We start from the raw sequence: 27,011 nt of genomic DNA, 5'->3' as shown, positions 1-27,011 counted from the left end.
TGTTCAAACGCAGAATGGTGTCTCTATCCCTGTAGTTAAGCATCTTGGCAATAAAGGTGCGGGCAGGTGCCCCCTGAGGGGGGGGCTTCCCTGACAAACGGTGGGCACGTTCAACAGTGAATGTGGGGGAGAAGGCCTCCCGGCCATAAGTATCGGTCAGTAGACGTTCCAAAAAATCAGCCGGGTCCCTGCCCTCAGCCCCCTCAGGTAGCCCAATCAGTCTGATGTTACAGCGTCTCAGACGATTTTCCGTGTCATCCTGCTTGACTAATAGCTGGCTCACCTGAAGTTGGAGGCGATCAGAGACATGCTGCAGGGGGGGCAGGGAATCTTCCACACCACTGATCCTGTGTTCGGTCTCGTCTACCCGTTCCCGCAGCTTCTGCTGGTCCTGGCGGAGCAGGGATATGTCCATCTTAACTTCCTCAATCTTCGCCGTAAGGGAGGCTTGGCATACAGAGATAGCATCTAAGACACGGGTAGTGTCTGCAGCCACCACGCTCCCCCCCGCTCCCGCCTCGGCGCCATCTTGGGCAGCACTGTCCTTCTCCTGACGGCGGAACTTATCGAGCTTCGCTACGGTGTCTGTGGGCTTCTTCGGCGGTGACATGGTACCTGGGGCGTCAGGACACCGGTAGGAAGCTGTAGAGCCAAAAAGTAGGGTCCGGGATGCAGGATAAACGGGTCAATAGGATAAACAGCCGGCGGAGCTCCGTGCACTAGCTTCCTACTTCATGCCGCTCCAGGCCACGCCCCCTTGGTGTTTTTTTTTTAACGAGTAATGGCGGCGATCTGCGATTTTTTTTGCGGGACTGCGACATTACGGCGGACAGATCGGACCCTTGACTTGCATTTTTGACACTTTTGGGGGTACCAGTGACATTACTACAGTAATCAGTGCTATAAATATGCACTGTTACTGTAAAAATGACACTGGGATGGAAGGGGTTAATTTTATTGGAGAGGGAGGGGTTAATGTATGCCTGGTGCTTACTGACATGTGTGGGGGGAGGTGACTGAGTGACACAGGGACAGATCGCAGGTTCAGCTATGCTGAACCCTGCAATCTGTCACTGCCTGTCACTTAGGAGATCCGCCCGCTCTGTTTACACAAGCAGGCGGATCTCCACACTAGATCCCCGATGATCGAGGAAGAGGAGGCTCCTCCCCTGTCCCGACTCCCGCTGTGACTGAATACAGCGGGAGCGAGGCTCCGGCGGCGCACGCGTGCCGCCGAGAAGGGGGAGTGTCTGCCGACGTAGGTCTACGTCGCCAGACCCACAAGAGCCACTTTGCCGCAGTACAGCTCTAGTGAGCAGACGGCAAGCGGTTAAAGGGTGCCTCAAGATAGTCCATATTTTTGGAGGGTGCCTCATGATTGTCCATATTTTTAAAGGGCGCCTCATGATTGTCCATATTTTTGGAGGGTGCCTCGAGATTGTCCATATTTTTGGAGGGTGCCTCGAGATTGTCCATATTTTTGGAGGGTGCCTATAAATTGTCCATATTTTTGGAAGGTGCCTCAAGATTGTCCATATTTTTAAAGGGTGCCTTGACTTAAACAAGTTTGAGAAGCACTGCACTATATAATCCTCCTGTAAGTCTACCCAACTATATAGTGCAAAGGCCTGTCTGCCTGGATTGTTTAGGTGTGTTCCCCTATGACAGAGTTTTGGTAAATCTCAGGAAGATTGTACAGTGTGATGACACAGTGTATGCCCAGCCTGGGAGTCCACACAGCACAACCCCCTGCTCCTTCCTCTGTCCACTATAACCCTGACTGAGCCATCATTGATGAGCCATGACTCATATCCGCCCCACGGCGGTGCATTGTGGGAGCAGCAGTACGTCCAGCCCCCCGCCCAGCCGCAACCCAATCCTCTCCTTCCTCTACCCCAAACTACACCTCCCGTCACCCCCTACGCCTGTGCGTAAGCCGGTAGCGTACGCAGGGCCGCGGTGCACTGTGGGAGCTGTAGTACGCCCAGCGGCCGAGGCTTTCCGGACTACGCAGCGGAGGTGTGCGGCACGGAACTACAAGGCCCAGCATGCTTTGTGACTGCTAGGAGCCCCTGGAGCAGCGGGGTAAGATGGCGGCTGCTGGAGGGACGGGACGGAGCCTATTGTTGTAGAGCGGCTGGGGAAGGGAGGAAGTCCAGTACAAGGCCGGACTGACACAGCTCTGAGGGGGGAGAAGCGGAGGAGGGAGAGGTGAGAGAGAGAAAGGCCGGGGAGCCGGCTGTGTGTATATGGCGCATCTCCGTTATATCCTGTATAGTGGGGGGGGCCGGGGTACAGTATACAGATGACATGGCTCGCTGATCAGAGGGCATTGTATGACAGCAACATCCGGGGACCCGGGGGCCTGTATGCATATGAAAGATATAGGTCTGTGTGTGCAGATCTGAGGATTGCACTGTAATCTACGGATGTGGGTGACACCAGTGTCCTAGAAGAGGTGACATCTCCTATTATTGATCATTACTTTATATGCAATGGGTGTCCTGTCTGTCTGTCATCACCTCTCTCCCCCAGGATCAGATGTCCCCTGCTCTGAGCAGCCATGATGGTTGTACATTGTATCTCTGGGGTCACCGGCCCCTTCCACACCATCAGCTCTACTTCTCAGGTCTTCATTCTCCATGTAAGTCTATAGGAAGGTCCAGAAAACAAAAATTAGAAGTCCTGCGGCCTTCTCTTCTTTCTAGGCCTAAATGTGGCAGATCAGAGGTTGTGTGATGATGTGAGCGGACTCAGGACTGTCTTCATCCCACAGTTCATAGATCTAAGATTGGTCCGGATGGTGCTCATGTAAAAAGGGGCCGAAGCGTCCTTTTAAAACAATTACATAATGGATCATAGTGCAATAAAAACCTCAGATTACCCCAAATTCTTTATGTACAACCCCAGTTCCGGCACCGTAAAGCCTCAGATCAGCCCCAATTCCTGCACCGTAAAGCCTCAGATCAGCCCCAATTCCTGCACCGTAAAACCTCAGATCAGCCCCAATTCCTGCACCGTAAAACCTCAGATCAGCCCCAGTTCCAGCACCTTAAAGCCTCAGATCAGCCCCAGTTCCTGCACCGTAAAACCTCAGATCAGCCCCAATTCCTGCACCGTAAAACCTCAGATCAGCCCCAATTCCTGCACCGTAAAACCTCAGATCAGCCCCAATTCCTGCACCGTAAAACCTCAGATCAGCCCCAATTCCTGCACCGTAAAACCTCAGATCAGCCCCAATTCCTGCACCGTAAAACCTCAGATCAGCCCCAATTCCTGCATCATCAGAAACCAGGTTAGGCCCAATTCCTGCAATAATAAACCTCTGCACCAATAATCCTCAGGTTATCCCCGGTTCCTGCGCCATCAGACCTGAGATCCTCTCCGGTTCCTGCGCCCTCCAGGTCCTCACCCTTTCCTGCGCCCATCAGACCTTAGGTCCTCCATGGTTCCTGCGCCCATCAGACCTTAGGTCCTCCATGGTTCCTGCGCCCATCAGACCTTAGGTCCTCCATGGTTCCTGCGCTCATCAGACCTTAGGTCCTCCATGGTTCCTGCGCCCATCAGACCTTAGGTCCTCCATGGTTCCTGCGCCCATCAGACCTTAGGTCCTCCATGGTTCCTGCGCCCATCAGACCTTAGGTCCTCCATGGTTCCTGCGCCCATCAGACCTTAGGTCCTCCATGGTTCCTGCGCCCATCAGACCTTAGGTCCTCCATGGTTCCTGCGCCCATCAGACCTTAGGTCCTCCATGGTTCCTGCGCCCATCAGACCTTAGGTCCTCCATGGTTCCTGCGCCCATCAGACCTTAGGTCCTCCATGGTTCCTGCGCCCATCAGACCTTAGGTCCTCCATGGTTCCTGCGCCCATCAGACCTTAGGTCCTCCATGGTTCCTGCGCCCATCAGACCTTAGGTCCTCCATGGTTCCTGCGCCCATCAGACCTTAGGTCCTCCATGGTTCCTGCGCCCATCAGACCTTAGGTCCTCCATGGTTCCGGCGCCCATCAGACCTTAGGTCCTCCATGGTTCCGGCGCCCATCAGACCTTAGGTCCTCACCGGTTCTGGCGCCCATCAGACCTTAGGTCCTCACCGGTTCTGGTGCCCATCAGACCTTAGGTCCTCACCGGTTCTGGCGCCCATCAGACCTTAGGTCCTCACCGGTTCCGGCGCCCATCAGACCTTAGGTCCTCACCGGTTCCGGCGCCCATCAGACCTTAGGTCCTCACCGGTTCCTGCGCCCATCAGACCTTAGGTCCTCACCGGTTCCTGCGCCCATCAGACCTTAGGTCCTCACCGGTTCCTGCGCCCATCAGACCTTAGGTCCTCACCGGTTCCTGCGCCCATCAGACCTTAGGTCCTCACCGGTTCCTGCGCCCATCAGACCTTAGGTCCTCACCGGTTCCTGCGCCCATCAGACCTTAGGTCCTCACCGGTTCCTGCGCCCATCAGACCTTCGGTCCTCACCGGTTCCTGCGCCCATCAGACCTTAGGTCCTCACCGGTTCCGGCGCCCATCAGACCTTAGGTCCTCACCGGTTCCTGCGCCCATCAGACCTTAGGTCCTCACCGGTTCCTGCGCCCATCAGACCTTAGGTCCTCACCGGTTCCTGCGCCCATCAGACCTTAGGTCCTCACCGGTTCCTGCGCCCATCAGACCTTAGGTCCTCACCGGTTCCTGCGCCCATCAGACCTTAGGTCCTCACCGGTTCCTGCGCCCATCAGACCTTAGGTCCTCACCGGTTCCTGCGCCCATCAGACCTTCGGTCCTCACCGGTTCCTGCGCCCATCAGACCTTAGGTCCTCACCGGTTCCTGCGCCCATCAGACCTTAGGTCCTCCATGGTTCCTGCGCCCATCAGACCTTAGGTCCTCCATGGTTCCTGCGCCCATCAGACCTTAGGTCCTCCATGGTTCCTGCGCCCATCAGACCTTAGGTCCTCCATGGTTCCTGCGCCCATCAGACCTTAGGTCCTCCATGGTTCCTGCGCCCATCAGACCTTAGGTCCTCCATGGTTCCTGCGCCCATCAGACCTTAGGTCCTCCATGGTTCCTGCGCCCATCAGACCTTAGGTCCTCCATGGTTCCTGCGCCCATCAGACCTTAGGTCCTCCATGGTTCCTGCGCCCATCAGACCTTAGGTCCTCCATGGTTCCTGCGCCCATCAGACCTTAGGTCCTCCATGGTTCCTGCGCCCATCAGACCTTAGGTCCTCCATGGTTCCTGCGCCCATCAGACCTTAGGTCCTCCATGGTTCCTGCGCCCATCAGACCTTAGGTCCTCCATGGTTCCTGCGCCCATCAGACCTTAGGTCCTCCATGGTTCCTGCGCCCATCAGACCTTAGGTCCTCCATGGTTCCTGCGCCCATCAGACCTTAGGTCCTCCATGGTTCCTGCGCCCATCAGACCTTAGGTCCTCCATGGTTCCTGCGCCCATCAGACCTTAGGTCCTCCATGGTTCCTGCGCCCATCAGACCTTAGGTCCTCCATGGTTCCTGCGCCCATCAGACCTTAGGTCCTCCATGGTTCCTGCGCCCATCAGACCTTAGGTCCTCGCCGGTTCCGTCGCCCATCAGACCTTAGGTCCTCGCCGGTTCCGTCGCCCATCAGACCTTAGGTTCTCGCCGGTTCCGTCGCCCATCAGACCTTAGGTTCTCGCCGGTTCCGTCGCCCATCAGACCTTAGGTCCTCGCCGGTTCCGTCGCCCATCAGACCTTAGGTCCTCGCCGGTTCCGTCGCCCATCAGACCTTAGGCCCTCGGCGGTTCCGTCGCCCATCAGACCTTAGGTCAAGGGTACTCAAATGTAAACTTGAAAGGTCCGCTTACAAATTTTCCATTCAGTCCGAGGTCCGGAAAAGTGACCGTCAAATTCCAAATACAGAACGCCAACAACAAAAAAAGGCATTCCCCAAAACTTGCCCCCATCCAATGCAGAGTGATCAGCGTGCGTGCCCCCATTAATGCAGAGCGACCATGTGCGTGCCCCCATTAATGCATAGCGACCATGTGCGTGCCCCCATTAATGCAGAGCGACCATGTGCGTGCCCCCATTAATTCAGAGCGACCATGTGCGTGCCCCCATTAATTCAGAGCGACCATGTGCGTGCCCCCATTAATGCAGAGCGACCATGTGCATGCCCCCATTAATGCAGAGCGACCATGTGCATGCCCCCATTAATGCAGAGCGACCATGTGCGTGCCCCCATTAATGCAGAGCGACCATGTGCGTGCCCCCATTAATGCATAGCGACCATGTGCGTGCCCCCATTAATGCAGAGCAACCATGTGCGTGCCCCCATTAATGCAGAGCGACCATGTGCGTGCCCCCATTAATGCATAGCGACCATGTGCGTGCCCCCATTAATGCAGAGCGACCATGTGCGTGCCCCCATTAATGCAGAGCGACCAGTGTGCGTGCCCCCATTAATGCAGATTGACCAGTGTGCGTACCCCCATAAATCTGGACCGCCGAATCGGTCTGCTTCCTTCTGTCATCAGGGGGGGGGCAGAATTGAGAGGATCGGAGTGGCTGTGTCTTACACTTGCAGCGCTGCATGATTACAAAAAGCCGAGTACAAGTTCTTACCTGGCGGAGAGGATGTCCTACAAAGTCCCGCCTCCTGGACACCGCCTCCTATGATAGACGTCACCAGTGTTCTGTCTATCATAGGTAAGAGCCGGCCCAGGAGGCGGGACTTTGTAGGACAGCCTCTCCGCCGGGTAAGAACTTGTACTCGGCTTTTTGTAATCATGCAGCGCTGCAAGTGTAAGACACAGCCACTCCGATCCTCTCAATTCTGCCCCCCCCCCCCCCCCCCGCTGATGACAGAAGGAAGCAGACCGCTTCGGCGGTCTAGATTTAAGTCCGTGTGGGTCCGGAGGCGGCCTGGAGTCCGCCTATTGAGGACCCCGGCCTTAGGTCCTCGCCGGTTCCGTCGCCCATCAGACCTTAGGTCCTCGCCGGTTCCGTCGCCCATCAGACCTTAGGTCAGAACCAGTTCCTGCACCATCAATCCTCAGATCATGCCCAGTTCCTGCCCCCTCAGATCATGCCCGATTGCTGCACCATCACGTCTGAGGTCAGGCCCCGATTGCTGCACCACCAGAGCTAACTCCTGGACCATCACAGGACCTATGCTAGTAGAGTAGGGCTGTCACCTAAATTTGAGAGATGTCAATCAGGCCTCTGAAACATGGAGGTTGGCAGGCCACAAGTGTTAATGTGCAGGTCAGGCTTTGTAACTGACAGCCTTATGAGCTGTCATTTACAGCCTATGGCTCTATTTTTAGGAAGCAGAGGCCCATCAGAAGATCCTCCACCGCGCTGGTCTGAGCCTGCGTACATATCGCATTAAAATATTCCCTTTACCACTAAAAGTACTGTGTGCTCGCTCTGGCACCCGTTATTTTTCAAAAAACAGTATCTCTCCTGCGCTTGAGTGGTGTGCAGAAATGTATATGATCTAGCTGGTTTTTGGCACAAATGGATCGCTCTTGCTGCCCTCCTCAGGACCAAGGGTATCCAAAAAGTACTACAAGAAAACGACGAGAGCGGCACAGCGACCTTGTGCATTACCACTAAAAGAGTATATTAAAATCAAAGATGGTAGCATACATTATACTCACAAACATAGGATATGTACAAGCATGTAGGAAATGGGAACTGCTCACTTCCAGGACACTTTGCCAAAGCAACTTTGGCTCTGAGGAAGAGGGTCCTCCCTCGAAACACGTAAGCCATAAAAGGTTGTGAGGACGCCATCACGCTATCCAGCAGTAGAGAAGTGTCCTGGAAGTGAGCAGTTCCCATTTCCTATATGCTTGTACTTATCCTATGTTTGTGAGTATATTGTACGCTACCTTCTTTGATTTTAATAAACTTTCTTAGTGGTAATGCACAAGGTCGGTGCGTCCTTCTCTTGTCGTTTACCCGTTATTTTTTGCCTATCTCTGTTGTAGCTGCTCTGCTGCACTTAAAGTGTTTGTGAACCCACTACTGTAAAATCATCAAATCCACTCTATATCAGAGCGGCTCCCGGCACTCAGCTAACCCCTTGGCTCTCTTCCCTGCCTGGCTGACCGCTCCAGTGGGCGGGCCCGAGCACTGCCACTGACATCACCCGGGGAGGAAGGGGAGAGAGAGAGCCGAGCAGTCACGTTATCACTGAGATCCGCTCTGATATAGGTACAGATTGGCTTTTTTTTTTTCTATAACACAGGTACAGGAGCACTTAGTGTTATATTACAGAGATGGATGAGATTATTTTAAAATAAATATGAAAGCAGCAGGAGTGGAGGGGCGGGCACTGACACGAGCAGACAGGCGGGGAGGGGACGTGGGAAAGGAGAACAGTGCAGGGCTGCAGATGACGGAGGCACGTAAACTGACCACGGTGTCAGGGCTCAGCAGCCATGATATACTGTGGTCAGTTTACAGGGGAAGGGTAGAAACTGGCAGGGTCAGCCAGGTTTTTTTAGGTGATGGGGGGGGGGGGGGGGGGCAAATGACACAGCACAAGCACTGTGCTGTATAACATGCTTTAAGGGAACAGTATCTGTTTTTTTTCCAGGGTAACAAACGCTTTAAGGTGCAGATTTATTGTATAGAAGACGAGAAGCATTTATAGCTTTCCTAGTGAACATTTCCGTAAGTCACATCATACCTTGTTAACTGTTCTTACCACTCCAAGCTCACATGAAGTTTCCCCCCTTTACTTCTTCTGGAGATCCAGATGCCAACCCAAGAAAGCCTGACCATGCTCCATAAACCTAATATAAAAGCAGGGAATCGTGCACCAATGATATCAGATCTCATCCAACTTTAATAATCCCTGACATAGCACAAGGTAACCCCGCCAAGGACTGCTATGCATCCATCAGAACAAAAAAAATTGTAAAAGGGTTCAAAATTGTGAGTGGATTTCTACTCATCTCTATGATCACACAGACGAGTTTCCTCTGCCTCCACCTTGGACCGAGACCTTCTGCATCACCTTATTCTTTGCCCAGCTATGAGTTCAATTGCAATTGGTATAAGCCTGTAAGCTGATATAAATAATAATACTAAAAATCATTGGTAAGCCCGTAAGCTGATATAAATAATAATACTAAAAATCACAATTTTTCTGTCAAGTGGGACAAAAGTGGGATTAAAATTTGTATTTAGTCTGGAATGCTTTATTGAATTACCTGTGACAGTCGTAATAGATTTTGTCCATTCCTTTTCTGTTAGGTCTGTTACTCCAGGCAGTAGTGATGGCAGGAGACCGCCAGGAACCGAAAGAAACCAAGGAGGATGCTGATAAGGAGGCAACACCAGACTCTAATAGGACTCTGGATGTTGCGGAAACTGAAGATCAACAAGAGCTCCACAGCGGCGATTCCTCCGAATATGATACATCAGAAGTGCTGAACCCAGACATCTTTTTGGTAATTTCTTCTTTAGGCTTAGAGCTCAAGGTTCCAGGTATACAGGGGGCAAGTTATTTAATGCAGGTGTACAGAATGTGGTGTAACCAGTAGTAGACAATGAAAAATTGGGCCCCATTTATAAAGCTCCTATATGGCCAATACCACTGCTTTACAAAAAAAAATAAAATAAAATACTAAATGCATGCTGATGGGGCACTGAACCCAAAGGCAAACATTAACTGCTGTTTGCTTCAGTCTCAAGAGGCAGCTCTTCAACATACAGGGTATCCTTATGGGTCCCTGGAGTAGTGCAAAGAAAGGGTAAAGCAGATGTCCAGTATAGATTTACGAATCTTTGTGAAAGATCGGTAGATAAAGCAAATGTGTTTAGGGGGCTTCATTCTCCCTCATTAGAGGGTATAATGTCAGCGTGGGCATCAGTCTGGCACGTTTATAAAGCACAGCAGTGTTCTTAACATGTCGTCTGAAAGAGGTTGTACACCGAGAAAATTTTTTTTTTCTCTCCTTTACATCCTGAAAGAGAAACCCATAATGAGCTAGTATGCATCGCATACTAGCTCATTATGAAATACTTACCTTGGAACGAGCCCCCGCCGTGCCGTCCGCTTACCTGTATGACGGGCGACATGTATAGTCGCCCGTCTTCCGGGATCGCGGCATCCGGCCATCTGATTGGCCGGAGCCGCGGTGACGTCACTCCCGCGCACGCGCGCGGGAGCCAACGGTCACGGCACGGGGCTCTGAAGGAACGGCACGATCTGCCGTTCCTTCAGAGCGCATGCGCCAGTGACGTCACTGGCTGCATTAAAGGTAAATATCTCCTAAACGGTGCATGTTTAGGAGATATTTACAGTACCTATAGGTAAGCCTTATCATAGGCTTACCTATAGGTACAACTTCCTGAGGAGGGTTTACTTCCTCTTGAAGTAAGGGGGGATGCCATTCATTTCAATGGACGACTGAAAAAAATACCAACAGCAAAAGAGTCCAGTCACTTGACTTGTCAACGTCACACGACTGGCCTCCTCTCCAATCACAGATTTTTCTGCACCATTATGCATAAAGATTTTGGAACACTGCAGAAACCATATCACAGCCTGAATTTTTTTTAAATGGTTTATAAAATATAGGTTCAGTGTGGTGTATGCTATGTGGCATCTAGCAGACAGTTATATCTGCTTTCTACCACGAAGAGACCCCTTTGTTATATATTTGATCAGTTAACCACTTAAGCCTCGGAAGATTTTAGCCCCTTCCTGACCAGGGTCTATATTGCGATTCGGCACTGCGTGATTTTAACGGACAATTGCACGGTCGTGCGATGCTGTACTTAAATAAAAATTGATGTCCTTTTTTTCTCACAAACAAAGCTTTCTTTTGGTGGTATTTGATCACCTGTGCTAATTTTTTTTTTTTTTTTTTTTTTATCATGCGCAATATTTTTCACATTTTTTTTCATATGAAATCCCCCCCCCCCCCCCCCAAAATGATGTAAAAATCGAAATTTTTTAACATTTTAGGCCAATTTGTTTTCTGCTACATATGTTTGGTAAAAAAAATTGCAAAAAGCGTATTTTGATTGGTTTGCGCAAAAGTTATTGCGTTTACTAAGGAAAAGATTTCTGTCATTTTTATTGTTTTTTTTTTTTTTGCGGGATTGCGGCGGACAGATCGGACCCTTGACTGACATTTTTGACACTTTTGGGGTTACCAGTGACATTACTACAGCAATCAGTGCTATACATATGCACTGTTACTGTAAAAATGACACTGGGAGGGAAGGGGTTAACTTTATTGGAGAGGGAGGGGTTAAGTGTGTCCCTAGGGGCGTGCTTCTAACTGTGATTGGATGTGTGTGTAACAGCAGAGATCAACGGTCCTACATAGCAGGACCGTATGATCTGTGCTTTTACACAGGGGAGAGTGACAGGCGGCTTTGTTTACATTAGCCGCCTGCCTTTCTCCCTCTCCACCCGACGATTGCGAGTGACCGGGTCCGCCGGTCACACGCGCGGGCTGCGTAGGGAGCGAGCGGGGGCGGGAGTCCACCTCCGGCGGTGCGCGCTCGCCCCCAATTGGCTCACAGGCTAGTGACGTACCGGTACGTCACTTTGCCTGTGAGGGGCTGTGGTTAATAATGGGCCAATTCTGACACTTCTCACATACGTGTAAAAATCTACTTCTTTTTTTTTTGTTGTTGTTGCTAGAAAATTTCTATTATTCTAAGTATTATTGAAATACTTAGAAACCCCAAACATTTTATATAGATAGATATAGACCTATATCTCTGAAAACAATTTTATATAAGCAAAGGCCCTACAGAATAAAATGGTGGGTGTTGCAATTTCTTTTTTAAGTCACACTGTATTTGTGCAGTGGTTTTTCAAACCCAATTTTTTGGGGAAAAGGTTTTTTTTTTTTTTTTTTTTTTTTTTTTTTTTACTGAAGGCAAATCCACTGTGCACTAGAAGTGCACTTGGAAGTGCAGTCACTGTAGATCTGAGGGGACATGCAATGAAAATAAAAAACAGCATTTTTGCTTGCACATGATTGGATAATAGAAATCAGCAGAGCTTCCTCTCATTTCGGATCATCTGCTCTACAGTTCCAAGTGCACTTGTAGTACACAGTTTGTCGCTTTCAGGTTCTGATGACACACAGTGGAGGGAACAGCTTCAGTTCCTCTCACTACGAGCCTAGAGCTGGATGTCACTGGTCACATCGTTACTGGGGTTCACAATCGCTCGGGAGACCCCGATACAGGCAGCGGCTGGATGGAATTGGGACCCCCTTCTGCCACCTGTAAAAGTATTCCAGCGGCTGTCCCGCAGCTTGGAGTACTTTTTACATAAGAGAATCACCTGCCCAAACCATGATTTAGGGTAGCCTCAACCATGATCCTGCTTTAACCGCTTCCCTACCATGATATGTGTGTATATATACTGTTGCAGGTAGGGAAGCAGTTAAACACGATTTACCAGTTTATGTACAGTGCGTACAGTGCATCCAGAAAGTATTCACAACGTTTCACTTTTTCCACATTTTAAGTTACAGCCTTATTCCAAAATGGATTCAATTCACAAAATAAAAAAAGAGAAAATCACATGTACATAAGTATTGACAGCCTTTGTCATGACACTCAAAATTAAGGTCAGGGGCATCCTGTTTCCTCTGATCATCCTTGAGATGTTTCTACAACTTGGTTTGGAGTCCACCTTTGGTAAGTTCAGTTAATTGGACATGATTTAGAAAGACACGCACTTGTCAATATAAGGTCCCACGTTTAACAATGCATGTCAGAGCACAGACCAAGTTATGTAGTTAGAGCTGCACGATTAATGTTTAAAAGATCTCAATTCATCTCCCCCCCCCCCCCCCCTCACTATCTTATTTTGCTATTTCCAAGATTCATACAATGCAGAGCCGTTCTCTGCTCACTCAGCTGTCAAAAAAATAAAAAATAAGCCTCTGGAAAATGTTTATCAACGTTGTACAGGCTGGGAGATAACTATAAACATGTTTAACAATGTATCATTTGGTTCTTTTAGATCAAAGTTTTGGAACATCAGTCTGTAAATTAGGTCGGTTTAACCACTTAGACTTATGCCCTGTACACACTATCAGATTATCTGAAGACTTTTGTCTGCAGACTTACCAAAACCATATAATATGAGGTCAAACCTAAACACTTTCAATTTGTATGCAATCTGGCAGGCCCTTGCACTACATAGAAAAGGTAAATCTGAAGACAAAAGTCTTCAGATAATCTGATAGTGTGTACAGGGCATAAGCCTTTTTCTGACACTAATTGCTTACAAGGTAAAATCAGTATTTTTTGCTAGAAAACTACTTGGAACCCCCAAACATTTTATATATATATATATATATATATATATATACTTTTTTTTTTTTTTTTTTTTAGCAGAGACCCTAGAGAATAAAAGGGCAGTCAATGCAATATTTTATGTCACTGTATTTGCGCAGCAGTCTTTTTGGAGAAAAAATGCACTTTAGTGAATTTAAACTAAACGGTAAATTTTTTTGTAAAATGTGAAAGATGTTAAGCCGAGAATCGTTATCTTTATTCTAAGCATAAAAATCGTGATTCTCATTTTATCCAGAATCATGCAGCTCTACATGTAGTCCAAGCAATTGTCTGTAGACCACTGATACAGGATTGTATCGAGGCACAGATCTGGGGAAGGGTACAGTAAAACTTCTGCAGCATTGAAGGTCCCAATGAGCTTCACCAGGTCTCTTCCTAGAACGGTCAACCCGGCAAAAGTGAGTGATCAGGGGAGAAGAGCCTTCGTCAGGGATGCGACCAAGAAACCGATGACCACTCTGAAAGAGCTCCAGCGATTCTCTGTGGAGAGAGAAGAACCTTCCAGAAGAATTATCCCTGCAGCACGCCACCAATCAGGCCTGTATGGTGGAGTTGCCAGACGGAAGGCACTCCTCAGTAAAAGGCACATGACAGCCTGCCTGGAGTTTGCCAAAAGGCACCTGAAGGGCTCTCAGACCGTGAGAAACAAAAATTCTCTGGGTTGATGAAACAAAGATTGAACTCTTTGGTCTGAATAGCAAGCATCATGTCTGGGGGAAACCAGGCATCGCTCATCACCTCGGCCAATACCATCCATACAGTGAACCATGGTGGTGGCAGCATCCTGCTCTGGGGATGTTTTTTAGCGGCAGACGGCATCCTGCTGTGGGGATGTTTTTAGTGGCAGCAACTGGGAGACTAGTCAGGATCGAGGGAAAGATGAATGCAGCAATGTACAGAGACATCCTTAATGAAAACCTGCTTCAGAGAGCTCTAGACCTCAGTCTGGGGAGAAGGTTCATCTTCCAGCAGGACAACTATCCTGAGCACACAGCCAAGATAAAAAAAGGGGTGACTATGGGACAACTTAGTGACTGTCCTTGAGTGGCCCAGATTGGAACCCGATTGAACATCTCTGGAGGGCAAATGGCTGCGCACCAATGCTCCCCATCCAACCTGATGGAGCTTGAGAGGTCCTGCAAAGAAGAATGGAAGAAATTGCCCAAAAATAGGTGTGCCAAGCTTGCAGCATCATACTCAAAAAAACTTGAGGCTGAAATTGGTGCCAAAGGTGCTTCAACAAAGTATTGAACAAAGGCTGTGAATACTTATGTAGATGTATCTTTTTTAAAATAAATTTGCAAAGATTTTAAACAAACTTCTTGTCGTGTTGTCATTATGGGGTGTTGTTTGTAGAATTTTGAGGGAAAAATGAATTTAATCCATTTTGGAAAAGGGCTGTAACCTAAAATGTGGAAAAAGTAAAGCACTGTGACTACTTTCTGGATGCACTGTAGCTCAAGGGTCTACCCAAATGCTCAATTCAAATTATTTTCTGTCGGGTAGGCTTACAACACTACATCAGACATAATCATTTCCTGACCTAACTGCTTTTTTTTTTTTTTTTTTATTGTAGAAATTTTTACAGCAAGTTGTAAGTAAAAGTAAGAAGAAGCTGTGCAAAGTTACAGGTAAATGCCATTTTTATCACATTGTATTTTTAATACGTTTGCTATATACTTTTTTAGAGCCTTACTTTAAGAAGGATGTCCTCAGTCTGGATGCGTGGCATGTTCAAAATTGTATTAATCCTACATTGTCACACTAGGGTCCTTAAAGAGGTAGTATCCGAGTATACTTAACCGTTACCTACAGGTAAGCCTATAATAAGGCTTACCTGTAGGTAAAATTAATATCTCCTAAACCGGCACGGTTTAGGAGATATTCGCCCTGCATGCAGCCGCTGACACCAGCGGCGCATACGCTCTGAAGGCCCGGTGGACCTTCAGAACTTCTTGCTGGAAAGTGACCTCCCGAGGGCATGTGCGCCACTCACAGCGCCAGACCCGCCGAACCCGGAAGAGACGCAGAGGGAACATGACAGCTCCCTCAGCGGTGTCTGGGCGACCGTGTCGGGGCTTCGTTCTAAGGTAAGTATTTCATAATGAGCTAGTATGCGATGCATACTAGCTCATTATACCTTTTTGTCCTGCAGGGTTTGTTTTTTTTTGTGACGATACAATTGCTTTAAGATGTTCCGGCAGGGCCATTTCTCTATTGGCATTTATATATTCTTCCCATTTCATTTTCGTTTTTCCCACCCACGGTTAAATCTGGACTTCAGGCAAATAGCGTAATACACAGATGAAATGCAAAAGTTGTTTCGTTTCTCAAAGGAATTGTATTTCTGTCCATCCAGTTCTTAGGGTTATGCAGCTCTGCCCCACTGCACTGCCCCGTCTGGGCAGGAGATCTTTTTCTTTACAGCAGTTAAGCAACTCAAGTATTGTCCCTTCCCCAGCCTGTGACTGAACATTTGAAAGGAGAAGCAGCAGGCTGATGAGCTCATCACTTTGTCCCTCTTCTCTCCTATCCTACCATATTCCTTGTAAGTTTATAAGCAATGCGGCACAGCTGACTGGCTCCTTGTTCTGTTTCCCTTTCCCCCAGTTTGAGCTCTGCTGTGCAGGCACTCCAATTCAAGTTTAGGTAATTGCACAGCTTGAAAAACAAAAATAAGTTTAATGGTTTATTAATGACTACAGAGATTTATTCATTTGTGTGGTTTGTATCAGCCTAGAAAGTCCTGATCCAGACTGCTGTAAATTAACCCATGCAGAGTAAATGGTTGTTTGGCTAAGGGGAAAAGAAATGAGAACAAACGTGTCTCCTATTGCTCATTCTGCTGTCTGGCAAATTTGGGAGGACCTTTGTCATCCTGCATTGTATATGATGATGTCAGAGTTCTAAGACTGACTGAGAAGCGATGCAGCTTCGGTGGATTGGTAACATGAAGAGGAGGAAGCCAGTGGAATTGAAGAAAAAGATATTTAACAACATTTATATCACCTTATTCTATCCTCCCTAGGGAAAAGAGCATTTAACCCATGCAGTGCAAGGGTGGCCTGGGAGTAATTAGGTTGCCTAAGCTAACCACTTTCAAAAACTGGTATCTTCTTGGCTCCCTCTGACCTAACTCGATTATGTGATTTCTGGACTGCATACATTTTGCCTTTTATAAGTGAGTGTGAAAGTATTGACTTTACTGTAATTGGCATGCTGGCCAGGCACCTAGTATTTTCACAAGTACAAGTCAGAAATGGCAGCGTACATATTTCCTTTTAACCATAGATTCACATATCCAGGATTTGTGTGTGCCGCGTTTGTGCGGACACGGCAGCCAATTCATTTGAAAAAAAAAAAAAAGAAACAGTCACAGGAAATCTTTTTTATTTTTTTTATTTATTATTTTTTTTTTACCATGTTATTTCCCTGTGGTTCCCGCACTTGCATTGCAATTTTACTTGCATGGGGGTGCTATTCAGAATGCGAGTTTCCCGCAGAGCAGTATGTTTTCACTATGGGTGGTTGTGGGTGCGGAATTCGCTGCAATACCCTCAGCCACAGGCAGAGATGTGAACGTAGGGTAAAGGTTTTCTTTAATCCAAAGATCCACAGTTTTAGAGGTTAAAGGTAAATGTCCTCCAGGTAATGCCTCCTAACTTGTAATGGTTTAAAAATATCAAACTGAAACTTGTATTTAAAATATTGAAAGACTTAAGGGATTGTGAAGGCAGAAGGGTTTTTTCATCTTCATGCATTCTATGCATGAAGATAAAAAAAAAAATAACCTTTTGTGCAGCAGTCCCCCTAATACTTACCCAAGCCCATCTTTATCCAGCGATTTTGTAGGAGTTTCTCAGCTGCTTAGGACTGACCTCCCCACTGGCTGAGACAGCAGCGTGGTGCAATTGCCTCCCTCTGCTGTAAGTCAGCCAATCAGGAGAGAGAGGGGGCGGGGCTGGGTTGCGGCTCCGTGTCTGAATGGACACAGCTGTAACTCTGCTTGGGTGCCCCCACAGCAAGCTGGTTGCTGTGGGGACACTCAACAGGAGGGAAGGGCCAGAAGCACAAAAGAGGGATCCGAGAAGAGGAGGATCCGGGCCACTCTGTACAAAATCAACTGCACAGAGCAGGGAAGTACTGTATAACATGTTTGTTAAAAAATAAAAAGAGAAACGAGTCGCATACATTGTAACATAGTTAGTGAGGTTGAAAAAAGACATCAGTCCATCCAGTTTAACCTATGATGTTTGTGTGTTTGCTGTTAACCGTACATTGTATACCCCTGTATGTTGTGGTCTTTAAGGTGCCCATCTAATAGTTTTTTTAAACTATCAATGCTCCCTGCTGATACGACTGTTGGCAGAAGAGAATTCCACATCCTTACCGCTCTGACAGTGAAGAACCCCCTGCGTATTTTAAGGTTAAACCGCTTTTCCTCTAGTTTTAGTGAGTGGCCACGTGTCTTATTGTATTCCCTTCCTCTGAATAGTTTGTTCCTTATGCTAGGGTCGCCAGTACAGTATTTGTACATTGATATCATATCCCCCCTCAATCGTCTCTTCTCCAGAGAGAATAGGTTCAGTGCTTGTAGTCTTTCCTCATAGCTGATGTCCTCCATTCCCCTAATTATTTTTGTTGCCCTTCTCTGGACTTTCTCCAGTTCCAGCACATCTTCCTGAGGACCGGTGCCCAGAACTGGACAGCATACTCCAGATGTGGCCGGACCAGAGTCTTGTAGAGAGGGAGAATAATCTCTTTATTTCTGGAGTGAATCCCCTTTTTTATGCATCCCAGTATTCTGTTGGCTTTGCTTGCAGCGGCTTGGCATTGCATGCTACTGCCAAGCCTGTTGTCTACCAGTACCCCCAAGTCCTTTTCCATCCTAGACTCACCCAGAGGTTCCCCCCCTAGTGAGTAGCTTGCTTTCTGGTTTCTGGCCCCCAAGTGCATTACTTTACATTTTTCAACATTAAACCTCATCTGCCATGTAGTTGCCCACCCCATTTTGTTCAGGTCCGCTTGTAAGGTTTCCACATCCTGCATAGAAGATATTGGCATGCTTAGTTTAGTATCATCTGCAAATACTGAGATTGTACTAGATATCCCCTCCTCTAGACCATTTATGAATAAATTAAACAGGTTTGGCCCCAGGACAGAACCCTGGGGGACTCCACTTTCCACACCCGCCCAATCCGAGTACTCCCCATTAATCACCACCCTCTGTACTCTCCCCTGGAGCCAGTTCTCTATCCAGGTACTCACCTTATGGTCCATACCTACCTTCCTTAGTTTGTACAGTAAGCGTTTGTGGGGAACGGTGTCAAAGGCCTTTGCAAAGTCCAGATACACCACATCCACAGGCTTACCTTTTATCTAGGTGGCAGCTCACTTCATCGTAGAAGGTTAATAGATTGGTTTGGCAAGAACGATTTTTCATGAATCCATGCTGATTACTACTTATAATACCGTTTTCATTACTAAAGTCTTGTATGTGGTCCCTTAACATCCCCAAACACCACCTTCAAATCAACCTCCCCATTTACTGGAATCAGTATTTCTCTTACGTCCTCCGACAGTCGCCGCCTCTTCATATTCGTCACATATGGGGTATTAGACTTTGCTCCGAAGGAGTAGCTAGGCAACAGAATATGTTAACAATAAAGCTTTAACATATCCCACCCTCAAGGGGTGGTCCCCTCAGTCAATACCCTCCTACTTCCTGCAACCATATCTCAGTTTTAGTGGAATAGCAGTAGAGTATACAATCAAACCCCAAAAGAGGGGCGGGGGCGGCGACTGTCGGAGGACTCAGAGAAAGGAATTTTACAGGTAAGATTTTACAAAAATTCCGTTTTCTCTTACGTCCTCCGACAGTCGCCGCCTCTTCATATTCGTCACATATGGGGACGTCCCAAAACTGAGATATGGTTGCAGGAAGTAGGAGGGTATTGACTGAGGGGACCACCCCTTGAGGGTGGGATATGTTAAAGCTTTATTGTTAACATATTCTGTTGCCTAGCTACTCCTTCGGAGCAAAGTCTAATACCCCATTGTGACGAATATGAAGAGGCGGCGACTGTCGGAGGACTCAGAGAAAGGAATTTTACAGGTAAGATTTTACAAAAATTCCGTTTTCTCCCTGCGGTTTCTTGTGAATATTTGAATTTAGAGCAACTTTGACTGTGAAGACTATAAGTCCTATCTGCCACCACAGCAGAAGCACTCGCAGATTAGTGGAACTTGTGGTCCATTGTTTCCTTACTCATGCCCATAACAGTAGGTCCAGACCTCCATCTGGACCAGGAGCTGGGATGAAAACTTTGGACATATAATTCACTGATCGTGATTTTATTGCTCTGCAGGCTTTTATATATATATGTATATGTATATATATGTGTGTGTGTGTGTGTGTGTGTGTGTGTGTGTTTTTATTTATTGCTTTTGACAAAAATGTACTTCGCCGCGCTGGGCAAGTTGCAAAACAACAACAATAACAACTGCCACATGCTGCATAGTACAAAACAATCAGCGGGAAGGACCCACGTGAAACCCCCCCCCCCCTTTTTCAGGTTCGCCACTTATCCGGGAACACCTTAGTTTTCAGAATGTGTCTCCCTCAGAAGACATGTGCAATCATATCACTCTATTACAAATCTGTGACCATCAGATGCATGTACCATTACATTTCACTATTGTATCTTATGCTATAGAGGAGGGATGTTCAATCCAAATCTTCCATACCTTGTCAAACTTCCCTGAAGAGACTCTTCTTAAATATGTGGCTTTATAGCGCGGAGTCACCTTATTTATCAGTCCCTTCCAGTATGGAAGGGGTGGGGCTACCGGCTTTTTCCAATACAGAATTGTTGCTTTGCGAGCATAGAACAACAACAAACTGATGAGCGTGTGCTGGGCCCTGGTGGGTGCCAGACCCTCCACCAGACACTCCACAAGAGACCGTTTTGGGTACCGGAATATTTGTGACTTCCGTAATGTATCGCACCACATCAACCCAGAATTCCTGCACCGCAGTGCCAGAAAATAAGACCAAAGTCCGCCGGGGAGTGCATACATCGCCAATACTCCGCTGTTGACCCCGGAAACATTTTGGAAAGTCTGGTGGGTGTATAGTAGATTCTGTGTAAAAAAAAAAAAAAAAAAAAAAAAAAAAAATGAACGAAGGCTTAAATGCAAACATAAAAAAAATGTAAATGACATTCTTACATGTTCTGCATCCACACATTTACTGTGTCTGAGAATTGGATCTCCTTTGCTTTTGGCAGCATGATACACTTTTACAGATTTCTCCCTTTGTGTTCTTTACTTCAGTAGAACTAAAGGCAAAATTTACTTTTTTCATTTTGGGCAATTATGGAGGGTTATAACCCCTGTCAGTTCTATTTTTTGCCATCTATGTCCTATTGGGGGGGATTTCCCTTCACTTCCTTTCCTATAGTCAAAACTGGAAGTGAAAGGAAATCCCTCTAAAGTGAGGAAATCCTGGGATATACCAGAACTAATGTCCCCATTGGAAGATTTTCCCTCTATTTTCCCTCTGTTCTGGTGTCAACCCCAAATTTGTGATTGTCTTTTACTTTCACCTTAGGTTACAACAGTAAACAGGTGAAATGGAGAGGGGGGGGGCAGCAATGAAAACATTTTCAGGGGTTCTAATTTCTCTCTATTCTGTCCTAAACTGTAACCTCTTGCCGACCGCCCCCCGTAGTATTACTGTGGCAGGGCGGCTCGGCTGCGCAAAATCACGTAGTACTACGTGACCTCGTGCACGAGGTTTCGGCGGCGATCGCCGCGTTCCTCCCGCGATCGTCTGATAAACTGACAAAAGACCCGCCTGCTTATGTAAACCAAGCAGGTGAGTCTCCTGTCAGACAGGCAGGGAGAGATCAGCTAAGCTGAAACTTCGATCTCTCTCTGCCTGTCACAGAACCCTTCCCATACAGTTATCACATTTAGGTACACATTAACCCCTTTGGTCACCCCCAGTGTTAACCCCTTCCCTGCCAGTGTCATTTATACAGTAACAGTGCATAATATTTAGCACTGATTACTGTATTAATGTCACTGGTCCTCAAAAATGTCAGGGGCCCAATCTGTCCGCCACAATGTCCCAGTCCCGCTAAAAATCACTGATTGCCACCATTACTAAAAAAAACAAAAAAATTAATAAAAATTCCAAAAATCTATCCCCTAGTTTGTAAACACTATAAACTTTGCGAAAAACCAATTCAAATTTTTTTTTTTTTTTTTTTTTTTTTTTTTTTTACCAAAAATATGTAGCAGAATACAAATTGGCCTAAACTAATTAATAAAATTTAGATTTTTTTAAATTTTTTATTGGTAATGTTTTACAGCAGAAAAAATATGGCTTTTTTTTTTTTTATTCAAAATTGTCGCTCTTTTTTTGTTTATAGCGCAAAATCTAAAAACCGCAGTGATAATTAAATACCACCAAAAGAAAGCTCTATTTATGGGAAAAAAGAACATCAATTGTATTTGGGTACAGCGTTGCACAACCGCGCAATTTTATGTTAAAATAACGCAAAAAATGGCCTGGTCATTAAGGGGGTAAAACCTTCGGGAGTTGAAGTGGTTAAGACTTTTTTTTTTTTTTTTTATTACTCCTTTTATTTATTTACTTATTTTTCTTTAATCCAAAAAGATTTTGTGTCATAAAGTCAATCAATAAAGGTACAAGAGCAAACGGATGTAACCAGTCTTACCAGCTGAACAGAGCAGGTGTCCGTTCTCACTGAGAATGTGAAAAGATGACACTGATTCACTTTTTGTCCCTAAATAACATTAATCCTTTTCACTCTCTGTGAGCCAAGTGTGCTCTGTGACCTCAGCTGTGCCCTGCACTCTTTACATACCAAAATAGGTTATTGGTGTTTTAATTGAACTGCACTAAAGTGTGACAATCATCTTTTTTGGTACACTTGATATTAGTCGGGGCAATGTGGTAGTTAAAGCTTGTTCTATATAGAACTTTTTGCTTTATTTTAAAGTTCACCTTTTCATAAAAATAAATATTAATAAATGCACATTTTTTTTTTTTTTCAGATTAAAAAAAATGTTTTTTTATTTTTTTCTACGGAGCCTGCAGACATTGCACTCACAATTAGGAAGTCATGGGTGCAATGCAGGGCTCTTGCAGACTTTCAAGATAGCTGTCTGCCTGTACCTCGTATGGGCAGGCAGGTACTTGAGAGCAATAAGAACCCATGAACTATGAAGGCGCAATAAGAATCCATGAACTATGAAGGCGCTCACCAATGTCCTCGCAGTTCATTGAAAACTACAACCTGTCAGCCCCGATGAATGACGGCAGCTGAAGTGTAGGAAACTGTAAATGAATGGTGCGGCCGTGTGGGTGGAGCCCCTCACAGCTACATTCTTTTCAAAAAGTTATGGTGGGGAGAGAATTTCCTCTGATCTGCAACAGCGGGCAGGAGACAGGCGGAATTGGCAGCAGGAGCTGTAAGCCCCGGTTCACACTAGGGCGACCTGTGAGGCGACCTGGTCGCCTCACAGGTCGCCGCAGGTCGCCTCCTATAGGGAAGCTACGGACCCGTTCTAATAGGAGCGACACAAGTCGCTCCGACCTAGAAAAAGGGTCCGGATCTTCTTTGGGGCGACCAGGAGGCGACCGCCATAGACTTCAATGTTATGAAGTCTGTGGCGGCCGCTCCGAGGTCGCGGCGCACTGCTCGCACCGCGATCTCGGAGGTCGCCCCTGAAAGTAGCGTCGCGCCAGTGTGAACCGGCGCGAACACGTTACATGTCCCACCCTAAATGCGGGTGGAGGATGGAACATGATCCAAAAGGTGAACTTATCCTTTTTTAGTTTTAAAAATGTAATTTATTTAGAAAATTCTTTAAATACATACTCGGAATAAGTTGCTGTTACCTTTAAAATTATACAGTTAACGCTTAAATTGCTAATAGGGGTTTTTTTTTCTCTCTCGTGGTTGTGCCCAAAGACTTCAGGACTCCAGCTTTACAATTTGTTTTATGGAGGACAGATCTTGTTAGCCATCATCTGTGGTGGTGGCGGTGGTGAGTGCCTGGTGGGGTTTCCTCTCTCTCTTGCTGCTATGCAGTGGTAGTGCTGTGCAGGGCCTTGTGGTGCAGACAGTGTGGTGGGGTGTCCCTTGCAGTGTTTTTTACACTTTGTGGTGCAGTTTCCCCTTTCCATTCATGGAGTCACTGAAACATTTTTCACCACCTGATCCTCTCTCGGAGGCTGCCAGGCCCTCCGGGGCCCCACAACTGGCTGCACTGACGGCGGTCCTGGAGTCCTTGGTGTCCAAAGTGGATTTGGTCCTGGGCAAACGGGCTACCAAAAAGCATACCCTGCCCTTTACCTGCCTCCTCTGTCTCCTCCGATCCAGGATCTGATTCGGCCACCGGGGATGCTAGTTATCCTTCAGGGTCTGCTCTGATAGTGAGGATAACTCCTCTGTTACTCAAGCTGCACATGGAAAAGCGCTAGTGAATGCACTGATTGTATCTGTGTGGGAGGCCATACATATGGAAGATGCAACTAATGCAGCATTGGAGGTGCTGGTCAACTTTAGCACCCACGGGTCCTCCAAAGCGGCAAGCGTGTTCCCCCTTTCCTGCTTTTTTTGACGATATTGTCTCAAAACAGTGGGTGTCCCCAATACGCACACTTGCAATCCCTAAGCGTTTTGCAATGCGGTACCTTCCTTAAAAAATGGACGGCACCTCCTGTAGTGGACTCTCCGGTTTCCAGGTTGAATAAAGACACTAATACCGGTTACGAATCTGCGGTCTTCTCTGATCCGGCTGATGGGTCTGAGGCTTTGACCTGCCATATGTTCACTGTGGCTGGGTTGGCGCTTAGGCCGTTGGTTACCATCACCCTGGTGTCACAAGCTATGACTGAATGGGCAAAGGTTTTACACTGGGACCTAGAGGAGAAGCACCTCCCCCCTGCCTTCATGGAGCTGGCAGATCAGTTGGTCCAAGGGCTAAGGTTCGTCTGTGACGCCTCTTTGAATGCCGCTCCCTTGCTTTCTAGACTGTATCTCAGTGGTGGTCCTGCGGCCCATTATCTGGCTGACGTGTTGGTCTGTGGACCAGGCTTCTAAGAAGACCTTATCCGATCTTCCATTTGTGGGGGGATCGCCTGTTTGGAGCTTCCTTGGATGATGACATTAATGGCCTCACGGAGGAAATGAGTACTCTTCTTCCCCAGGCTTATAAGAGTATGCAGTCCCGTCGCCGACAGGGTCCTTCCTTTTCTGCCCACAAGCGACCTTTTCGTCCCTCAGGATCTCAAGACAAGGAATCCAAACCCTTCAGGGCCTCCAATGGGGGTTCCAAGTCTTGGTTGGGCAAACCAAGAGCGGGATCTGCCAGGCCTGCAGACAAAAACTCCTAAATGGGGCGCCCTCACCCTATTCTGGGGTGGGGGTAAGTCTTCCCTGTTCTCTGTATCCGTGGACCTTCTTGATTCAGGACAAGTGGATCCACAAAGTCATTCGATCCAGTTACAAGATCGATTTTCTATCATATTCGCTGGAAAGGTTCTTTCCTTCCAACCTGCACTTATTCCATAGATCGCTTAATTAATCTCTATGGGGCAGTGCAAGACTTATTACTTCAAGGAGCAATTTTTCCAGTTCCGATGTCGGAACGTTTTTAAGGTTTCTATTCAAACCTGTTTACGGTTCCCAGGAAGGAGGGCATTGTGCGTCCAATTCTGGACCTCAAGGCACTGAACTGCTTTGCAGGTACAGAAGTTCCCGAATGCAATCCATTCGCACGGTAGTGACGTCCCTACATCAGGGGGATGTTCTCGCATCCATCGACATCAAGGACGCTTACCTTCACATTTCCTATGTGTATCGCCCATCAGCACTACCCCTGCTTTGCAGTGGGTGAGGATTATTATCAATTTGTGACGTTACTTTTTCGGTCTCGCTTCCGCTTCTTGGGTATTCACAAAAGTGTTGGCCCCTGTTCTAGCAATTTTTGTGTCAGCGAGGGAATGCGATACTGGGGTACCTGGACACTGGGGAACCTGGACGATCTGATTTTGCAAGCAGAATCTTCAACTGCCCTGTTGGCCAATTTGGAGATCACTCTGCAAACGCTGAGGGAGTTCGGTTGCATTCTGAATCTTCAGAAGTCTGCTCTGGTCCCGTCCATGTGCCTGAAATATTTGAGACGGACTCTGGACTCTACCTCGGCCAGGGTGTTTATCCCTCTGGTAAAACTTCAGAAGTTGCAGGAGGCGATTCGGCTTCTGCTGTCCAGCAGATGGTCATCTCTTCAGACTTCCATGCGGGTGCTTGGTCTGGTGGGGTCTACCTTAGAGGCGGTTCCGTTTGCACAGTTACTCACACGATCTCTGCAAATGGAGATTCTTGTGAAATGGAACAATGATTCTCAGTCTCTGCACAGCCTGATTGTGTTGAGCCTGACACTTCAGGGAAAATTCTTTCTACCCCTGTACTGGACGGTTGTCACCACGGATGACAGCCTTTCTGGGTGGGGAAGCGTCCTCCGCACAGATTGTGCTCAAGGGGTCTAGACTCAGGTAGCCTGGACTCTTCCAATCAATGTACTGGAGCTCCGCACGATCAGGCTTGCCAGGATCATTGGACAAATCTTCCCCAGGAATTTCCAATTGGTATTCAATCAGACAATGCCAATGGCCTATGTCAATCCCCAAGGGGGCACAAGAAGTGTTCTGGCGGCTCAGAAAGAAGCCGGCATTCTAAGGTGGGCAGAACAGTTTGCTCCAGCCCTCTCTGCTGTGCACATTCCAGGAGTTGAAAATTGGCAGGCATGTTCTCTGTTGACAGGCGTTAGACCCAGGAGAATAGTCACTTCATCCAGAGGTGTGTCTCCAGTGGAGGACTCCCGAGGTGGATCTGTTGGCCTCTCGCCTCAAGAGGAAAGTTCAAAGGTTTGTAGCAGGACCTCGGGACCCTCTAGCTGACACCACAGAGACCTTAGTGGCTCCCTGGAGTCGGTATCGTCTGATATACACCGTTCCTCCTTTCGGGCTTCTGCTGCGACTCCTGCACAGGATCGAGGCAGAAGAGATTCCAAATGTAAATAAAATGTGCGTGAAGGCTGGTACAGGCGCTACCTATATATATGACTCAAAGGTCAGCATATAGGGTGATATACAGTGCCAATAATTGCTAGTGAAAAGTGAGTATATCTCACGGTGCCACCCAACTTAGTGTGTGCGGGGGTGATATTGTGAGTCGATGAAAGTGCGATAATCAATAATAAAAAGTGCTTAAAAATTATATTTTATTTAAAGTGCAAATTAAAACAGTAGAAATAAGTGCACATATTATAAACAAAACTCAGGGCAATTCCCAAAAGGATAGTAAATATTTCCTCCAAAATAATGTGTGAAGATCACTTGTAGTGATAAATTGGTGTACTTCTCTTATCACAAACTAAAATAAGTGTCAGAAATCTCAACAAGGAATAAATCCTCAGTTAAAGCGGAGTTCCACCCAAAAGTGGAACTTCCGCTTTAGGGAGTCCTGACCCCCCGACATGCCACATTTGGCATGTCATTTTTTGGGGGGGGGAGCGGGTACCTAGTTTTGACAGGTACCCGCTCCCACTTCCGCTCGGAGCGCTGCGGCGCCCTGAGCGGAAGTTCTCCTCTCC

At 47.3% G+C, this 27,011-nt stretch overlaps 1 protein-coding gene across 2 annotated transcripts in view; it reads left to right on the top strand.

The window, feature by feature from the left end:
- Nucleotides 1-1,930: 1,930 nt before the first annotated feature.
- Nucleotides 1,931-27,011, top strand: part of SCAF1 (SR-related CTD associated factor 1) — a 72,811-nt gene continuing 47,730 nt past the window's right edge. The window contains exons 1-3 of one of the 2 annotated variants that reach the window (XM_082273220.1): nt 1,931-2,085; nt 9,231-9,427; nt 14,893-14,947. In XM_082273220.1, the coding sequence (XP_082129346.1) occupies nt 9,254-9,427; nt 14,893-14,947 (229 nt within the window). In that variant the 5' untranslated portion in view covers nt 1,931-2,085; nt 9,231-9,253. Of the gene's footprint in view, nt 2,212-9,230; nt 9,428-14,892; nt 14,948-27,011 lie in introns of both variants that reach the window. The other variant, XM_082273221.1, reaches the window with a different exon arrangement.

Source organism: Pelophylax lessonae, assembly GCF_965119305.1.
Source record: "Pelophylax lessonae genome assembly, chromosome: 12".
NCBI classification, from domain to species: Eukaryota; Metazoa; Chordata; class Amphibia; order Anura; family Ranidae; genus Pelophylax; species Pelophylax lessonae.
The sequence above is the reverse complement of the archived record's forward strand: the minus strand, read 5'-3'. Positions and strand labels throughout refer to the sequence as shown.